Below are 8,580 nucleotides of genomic sequence, written 5' to 3' on the forward strand. Positions count from 1 at the left end.
ATCCTGAAAACAATTTTCTAACACAAAAGAAGTAATAAAACTAAAAACATATTAACATGACAACGAGTTTGTGGCCAAGAATTGAGAAAGGTGAGTTAAGCTACTTTCGTTTTGAAACGTTCGGATAATGTTCAAAATCAATTGCAACACTCAATTTTATACTCTCTTTTTATCTCTAAATATAACATACTACTACGTTTATTTCATACTTGTCATCTTGACATGCTATATTATCTCATTGATTCATTGCCTATTTTTATGTTGTAGCCGCCATTATATTATACTTCCTCTATTATTTTTTACTTGACTTGTTTCTTTTGTCATGTTTGTCGATATAAAATTTTAACAATCAATAATTTTAATTCTCCATAAGTAAAAAATTATAAAAGTTATATATTATGATAGTATTTAATGAAACAAATCAAAAAGATTTCACATGAATATGTTTTCTTTATATATTATTCATAAAAGACGGTCAAAGGAGGGGTGGTGAATAGTGTAAAAGTCAAAGCGGGTTAAGTAAATAAGAATGGAGGAAGTAGTAAATTTTCTTTTTTTATTTCTTCAAATAAGTTATAGCAAGAGAAAATTATATCAACTTTTTTTGTGTATCTATACTTTTTTTAGAAATAGAAAATTAAAAAAAAAAAATTGCCTATACTTGTTTCTTTGATGGAGATTTGATTTTAGAATTCAAATATATAAAGAACATCATTGTCATTCGAGTGGGTTATTTATTAGTTATCATTGTTAACCATCAATGAGTGCAATGCTTCTCTTTGCACTTGTCTTTATCGTTGTCATTTTACCTCATTAAGCAAGGGAAAATACATCTCACTTAAACATGTTCGCCTTGATTAATAATATGACTCGCAATCAGTCATTCTCTTCTAAGTGAACATATGCTGAATAATTAAATTAGTCCTGTCATTTTGAGTAATGCTTATGACTTACGAGTATATATAATCTTTATATTAAAGTTATAATAACAAAAAAAAATTACGACCACATAATTAATATAAGTAATAGAATTATTCATCGTTTCAAAATCCATTCCAAAAACTTCAACCAAACGATCCCTTAAATGGTTTGAGCATATAATGTAGTGTAAGTCCTACCCCTAACAATAGAAAGTAGTGCAAGTCGTAATACTCTTTATAAGTGAAGTGTGATAAGTAGATGTAGCTTTTGTTTTTCACGCATAAAAGACAATAAAAATGAAAATAAAATTCCAATTAAATCTGACTTATTATTTGGATGAGTTCATCATCAAGTTGCAAAGTCACAAATTATTGTCTGACAAAAACAATCTAAATTGAGGAACCTGAATTTTTTGTCTACCATATGAGTGAATGACAAATTGACAATTGGCCAAAAGCTTTTAAGCTCTTAAGCTTTTGGATTAAATGAGATATAAAGACAATAAGTTTATGTTTAATTATCCTTTTAGGTGTAAATTACTAAAAATACAATTATTGATTAATTAGTTTACAATTTGTTGTTGCTAATTTATTAAAATTAAATAATTAATAATTAATATATTTATTATTATCATTATTCACTACTTATTAATTAGCTCTTTAATACTCCCTATTTGTTATTGGATATTTAATACTCAGTACTACAGTAGTAATTTTATTATTGAATACAATATTTATTACTCCATATACACCATCTCTGAAAGTTTTCCCTATTTGGATTAGGAATGTTTCACAGAAATGTTAAACTAGAAAAAAAATTTAGACTCAGAGGAATTATTAATCACGAGTAATTATAAAACCAATTATCAAATACAAATTTCGACTATTTAAACAAGTTTTAAAGTAAAAAAATAATAGCCCATGAAAAGTCAGTCAAAAGCTAAGCCAGATGCTATCCATTCAATATATACAGGTTTTAAACACTCCTAATAGATACGAACACCATATACCTCACAAGTCGGAAAAACCAAAAACATGCATCACATTAGTTGTGCCACTCAATACTACTCATACAATAATATAGGAGATGAGGATCGGATGTCTAATACAGTTATAAGGGCAATGACTAAATAGTAGAGATTATTAACACATTGGTCCAGTTAAGTTACATGACTGTTACATGTATGATAATGTGGCTATATATATTTATATGTGTCATGTGTGTTAGTTGATAATGCAAATAGCATACCACATGTCGCGTTGCCAAAGCTGCAGCCATAGATATGAGAATAGTACAGACAATTTGGCTGACATGCACGGTGCACCATATAGATATATCACTTCAATTTCTTGGGTTTAAGCCTCTTAATTTTCTTCTTAAGGTCCCTCCATTTTTCTACCTTTCACCATCAAAGTGCCAATTATAACAGGCAAAAATATGTTATCTTTTAGACTTATTTGCTTCATAATAATGGTGAATTTATGGCCCATCCTCCTATAATTTTAACGACAATCCCATATTGTTCATGTTAGTAGCTAGTACTACAACCTAACGGGGCAAGGATCATATCGCCTTAGACTTTATCATCATTTATTTAACTTACGTATTAGTATATAAGTTAATACAAGTCCTAATAAATATTAAAGTTTTAGAAAAATTAAGGTTATTTAAGTTCAGTTTCTTTCTACAAATTTAGATCTCTTAATAAATTCAATGCTAATATACTCAAATGTTTTATTATATTTATGTTTAGGATAATTTTGGTAAAAAGTATACACTATAAGCTCAAATAAGACAGTTTAGGTGAGTGAAATTTACGTGAATGACACTTTATAAGATTTGAATAACGAAATAATCTTGAAGCTTGATATATAACTTAAGACTTTAAAAATGAATTATTGTCCGAATAAATATGTTTTTGTGGATTACTATGTACCAAAAAAACAATTCAAAAGAGATGAACACATGGAAACTTGGAAAGGTCCATATCTTACATGAATTTGATTCACGGGTAAGTTAAAGTATAGTAGAAGCCTTTAAGTAAAAGATTATATGGTTTATATTTGCTTGCTTCTAAATTCGAGTACTAAACATGTCAGAAACACTAGAACCAAAGGCAGCCCTAAATTCTTTTACGTGAATGCTTTTATTATATGAATTGGTTTCTTTATTTTAATACTAGTATTTAATACTCCAAAAGTTGGTGAAGAATTTTGGTCTTGGACTCTTTTTTCCGTGGAGTTTATCTCTCTTATTGGGGAATTCCAAGTACGGAGTAGTGTTTACGGGGAGATCGAGGACAATTACATGGTTTATCTATACAAAATCATTAAGCATTTTATTCCATTCTCATTAGATTAATTTAGAGATTTTTATGGATTATGCTAAGAAAAATATTACAGAGTAATAAATAAGATACGCACAATGTGAGATGCATGTTGTAATTTATTGTCTATAAAAGCTTATCTTAAGTGATTGATGGATATTACACCAAACATCTATAAAATCGTGTGCAGAGTAATCCCATTCCAATGTAATAATTACTCCGTAAATATTAAAGTCTCAATTATTTCACTAGCAAATATTTTCACGTTTCAAGTTATCATTAGTTATTAAAGTCATTGCATGGACACAAAATTTAAAGAGATTTTAGAGAATTAACAATCAAATTTTCTAAAATAACCTAACCACGAGAGGAAATATTAGGTTAGGGCCAATTCTCTTTAGATTATTTTCACTTCAGTTCAGTTCAATTCAATTTAGCTTTAATAAGTTCAGTTCAATTCTTAATTTCCTTCTCTCTCATAAGATATTCAGTTCAGCTCAGTTCAACTCCAATAAGTTCAGTTCAGTCAATCAGAACAAACCCTTAATGCGATTTGTTCATCGTAATTAATCTTGTTGTTTGCCCTTTGTAATCTCTAGTTAAAATTACGTACATACTCGTGAATATGTTGCAAATAAAAAGAAATGGAGAAAGGGTATGTTCTGTTCAGCTTAATTTCTATTCACTTCCTAATTTTCTTCTCTCATAAACAATTCATTTCACCTTTATTCAGTTCGGTCTCAATCATTTTAATTTAGTTCAATTCATTTCAATTATTTTCAATAAATCGAAACCGGCCCAAAGTGATAATTTGAGCTATGGCCAAACTCCAAAACCAAAGTGGGTTAATATGCCGCCAACAAGTCATAATTCAAAGTCCACTGTTGATGATTAACACCATAGAAAAATAATGCACCCATTTTATTTCCAAGTGTCATTGCTGATTAAAAAATCCACGTGCATTGATTGTTATTTGATCATAAAATTAAATTATTTTTGTTTCTTAAAAAAATTAAAATTAAAATCACTCTTTAAATAAAAATCCAAAATTTCTCTCTCATTAAATAACCTCCTTTGGGCCCTCATCTCCATTTTTCTCTTTCCTTTCTCCCCCAAAAAACCAAAAATCACACAACCAACGCTTGTTTTTTTCACCCAAATTACCAGGAACAACAAATTCAACAATTTTGTTTTTTTTTTTTTATTTTTTGATTAAGTAGAGAGAGAAAGTAAGTTTGATGAAACGTGAATCCTCAGAAATTCTGTGAAAAAATTTACAGAGAAAAAAATGGCGAAGAGTGAAGTGATAGGTGTTTCAGATGGAGAAGTTTTGACTGAGAAGGGCAATAATAATAACAACAATGGTAATAGAATCAAATCCAAAGAACTTAAGAAGGATTTGCTGACACTAGTTATGGAAATTAATCAAGAAGAAGAAGATGATGATGATGAAGTGGAGAAAGAAAATGGAGTAATTCTGGGTACAATTGATAAAGCAATTCAGGCATTAACTGCATTGAAAGAGTTGAAGTTGAAGAAATCGAAGAAGAAGCGTGCACTTTCTTCTCAGTTTGATCAGTTGAATGTTCCTGATGAATTTCGTTGCCCCATTTCTAGAGAAATTATGAAGGACCCTGTTGTTTTATCTACCGGACAGGTTCGATTTCTTTCTGGGTTTTTGTTTAATTTTTCTGGGTTCTTGTTTAATTTTTCTGGGTTTTTGTTTGATTTTTCTGGGGTTTAATTGAATATTTCTGGGGTTTTTTAATAGTTAATTAATTGTTGTTGAGATGTTTTTTTTTTTCCGTCTAATTTTCTGGGTACTTTTTGAATGTGGGAATTTCTGTAGGTTTTTCCTCATTTTTTGTTGGACTGTCGGTTTGGCATTTTCTTGCATAGTACTCGTACATAAAAACTTTTCTTGTTTGGTGAACTGAAATTTTTTATCAGTCGGTGGATTTTCCCGAATTTCTGGGTTTGAAAACTTTATTATAGTATAGTTTAATGTATGAAATGGGAGTTATGTTGTTGTTCTGAAATTTTGTTAACTGATGAAGTATTTGGATGATAATCTTTAGTTTGGTATGGTTTGATCAGAGAATGCCAGCAATTTCAGCTGTAGCAGTGTTTGTTTCCACAATTCCAATTACTAGAAACAAAAAAATTTGGTTAGAAATTATAAAAAATTAACATTACAATTAGAACTAACAGTGGTTGAGAAATTCTGCCTTATCCGTAATCTTGGGGTTAATCTTCCCATGTGCTTGACTGATACTTGAATGTGGAGGGAAAGTTCTTAATTAATGTGATTGTTCTGTGTTTAAGTTTATTAAATGATTTTAATAGTATGGTGGAAATGTGTGATGATGTTATTGATTTACTATCTAATTATATATGCAATTTGCCGAAATTGGAGAATGTGGTGGCTTGTTTAGGAGGATAACATGTGAATCTTGTATTGTAAGAGTGTTTTCTATATTCGATTGTGCTTTCGTGTTGACGTCGTCGTGAAGCTTTTGCTTAAGTAATGAGATTATTCATTGGATGATTGATGAGAGTTAAGTGCTGTATCAAGTATCGATAGGACATTAATGAGGATCATGGATTTTTGCTTAGGGCTGATTTGCATTGGATTCATTATAGTGGGTGTATAAGGAAAATGGATTTTCCATTTAATGTTCGCAGTTTAGTGTTTATAATCGGTTTGCTTTATTGCGCTTTTTGCATCCCCTATGAATTTTAATGTAATTTGATTTGATTTGGGCTTGATTTATGAGATATTGTCCTCCATTTGCAGACTTATGATCGGCCATTCATTCAGAAATGGTTAAAAGAAGGTAATAGAACTTGTCCTCAGACCCAACAAGTGCTTTCCCATATTGAGCTCACCCCTAACCATTTAGTCCGAGAGCTGATATTACAATGGTGCAAGGATCATGGAATTGAACTCCCTCCCCCCCTTCAGGATGTCAATGATGGATTTGTAACAGATGCTGACCGAAATCATTTGAATATGCTTCTGGACAAGATGTCTTCTACTCTTTCTGAACAAAAGAAAGCTGCTAAAGAGATCCGTATGTTGACCAAGCAAATGCCATCTTTTCGCTCCTTCTTTGGGGAGTCTGCTTATGCGTTGCCGCAGTTGCTGGGCCCTCTTACAACCGCTGAAAGCCTTGAGGATCATCCTGATCTTCAAGAGGATCTTATAACTACTATATTGAATCTTTCTATACATGACAACAATAAGAAGCTTATTGCTGAGTTCCCAGCTGTCATTCCTTTACTGATTGAATCTTTGCAATGTGGGACCATTGAAACAAGAGCCAATGCTGCTGCTGCGCTTTTCACATTGTCTGCACTCGATGAAAACAAGCTTCTTATTGCTGAATTGGGAGCTTTGAAGCCTTTGATCGAACTTCTGGAGCAAGGGCATGAAGCAGCCATGAAAGATGTGACTTCTGCTCTCTTTAACCTGTGTAAAATACGGGAGAACAGGGGTATAGCTGTCCGTGATGGGGCAGTTAAAGTGATACTAAAGAAACTCAAGGAGCGGGTGCATGTCTCTGAGTTATTGGCTATCCTTGCTTTTCTGTCAACCCATCATTCAGCAATTGATGAGTTAGAAAATCTTGGTTCAGTGGATTGCCTGCTAAGTATAATAAGCGAAAGTTCGTGTGAACCAGATAGGGAAAACTGCATTGTGATTTTGCATGATATCTGTGGATACAGTCGTTTTGCTCTGAAGGAGGTTCGGGATGAAGAAAAAGAAAAAGGCATCATTTCTAATCTTGCGGAGAATGGAACTTCAAGAGCAAGAAGGAAGGCTAGTGGTTTGCTGAATAAGCTGAGGTTGAACAGACGCATTAACTACACCCATACTGCTTGAAGCATATTCCTTTAGAGAGTTTTGTACATATTGCTGCATCGTTCAGTCTTTGTATACATGTAAAGTCGGATACTACCTCGGGGGTGAATTGGCGGTAAGTTCTGTTCCCTACCCTGCCCCCGACTCTTTTAGCAATGTACAGTACTACTACTACTATAGCTACTACTGCAAAGTTTTGGTTTCCATTTGTTTCGAATAAGAATGGTTTGTCTGTGATCAGAAGGGAGAAATTTAGTGCCTTTTCAGTCATCAATTGAATTAGTTTTTAGTCTTTCTAAGTTCTCTGTGTCAATAAGCCTATTGTGGATAGGACCACCCAGTGTAGTTGCGATTATCACAATTAGCATTTTGGTAAATATATTTCTGTGGGCCACTAAGTGGGGTGATTTGCTTGCTAATTAGGCTATAAATGAACAGATTGGAACTCTGTTTGTTGCTTTTAAAGCCAATCTTTTGCTAGTGTCGGTCGTCCTGCACATAATACATTGATTGATTTGCACCCCCCCCCCCCCTCTTCTTCAAAGTTGCGCCTTTTTTTTCTCGTTATGGCGATGTCTTTCTGCTTCTTGTGATAATGACATATTATAGTGGCTGAGAAAGTTATTGCTAGTGGAGTTGAATGTCTAGAAATCACGGGAAAAGGAATGGAACCAAGAAGCAATTAGAATATTGTTTATATAACTAGTTATTCTAGTTTTATAGACCCATAGGTTGGTGTGCTTTTCTGCATGATGCATTGGTAGTTTGGGGGTGATTTTCATGCTGCTTTTTTTTTCTTGATACCATTTTTGTACTAGATTCTGATTTTGGAATGAGGTTGTTGCAAGCAATGATGTCTTGTTTTTGCTTGTTTCTTGTTTGAAGAAAGATTAATAGAGTCCTCATTTTGATTTTTGTTTGACCCCTTTGGGAAACTCCCTTACCCTTCCTCTTATTCCTTGGATCCGATATGTCTTGAAAACTAGGTTACTACTTGGACTGAATTCAGTTTGGATCACAGGAGATTGACTGATACGGGTTGATTTTTTTTGTATGAGTCGGGTCGTAGGAGATCAGATACAAGTGTCGGGTTCATTTTGTCAGGTCTATACAATCTATAGTCGTCGATTGAGATAGGCCCACCTCAAGAAGAGCCTTCTCTAGAGTATATAATATTCTTTTTGTTTGTGTGTGTTATTCAAGTTGCATCTTGGCGTGCATTGCTTATGTCAAATATCTTACCAATGCACCCACTGAACACAGATATTTAAGAATTAAGATTGGGAGTTTTTTAAATTTGTCGGCAATTGGTAATTGGTCCTTAATTATTAGTTTTTACTATAGATTTCAGAGTATGGGAAAGTTGGTGATCCTTTGTAAAATTCTTTGCTTTTAATTTTGGGCCTTCAACTTTTTTGATTTACTTTACCACCCTTTTGATTTCATCCAATTAAAGTGGGTTATATTT

At 32.5% G+C, this 8,580-nt stretch overlaps 1 protein-coding gene across 1 annotated transcript; it reads left to right on the forward strand.

Annotated features, from left to right (window-relative positions):
* Positions 1-4,288: 4,288 nt before the first annotated feature.
* On the forward strand, positions 4,289-7,316 carry LOC145574442 (U-box domain-containing protein 9-like). The gene is made up of 2 exons (XM_081632228.1): positions 4,289-4,904; positions 6,045-7,316. Exons 1-2 carry the CDS (start codon positions 4,536-4,538, stop codon positions 7,131-7,133), a joined length of 1,458 nt encoding a protein of 485 aa, XP_081488354.1. The 5' UTR covers positions 4,289-4,535; the 3' UTR covers positions 7,134-7,316.
* The last annotated feature ends 1,264 nt before the right edge of the window (positions 7,317-8,580 follow it).

This window comes from Chenopodium album, chromosome 13 (assembly GCF_948465745.1).
Source record: "Chenopodium album chromosome 13, dcCheAlbu1.1, whole genome shotgun sequence".
Taxonomy (NCBI): domain Eukaryota; kingdom Viridiplantae; phylum Streptophyta; class Magnoliopsida; order Caryophyllales; family Amaranthaceae; genus Chenopodium; species Chenopodium album.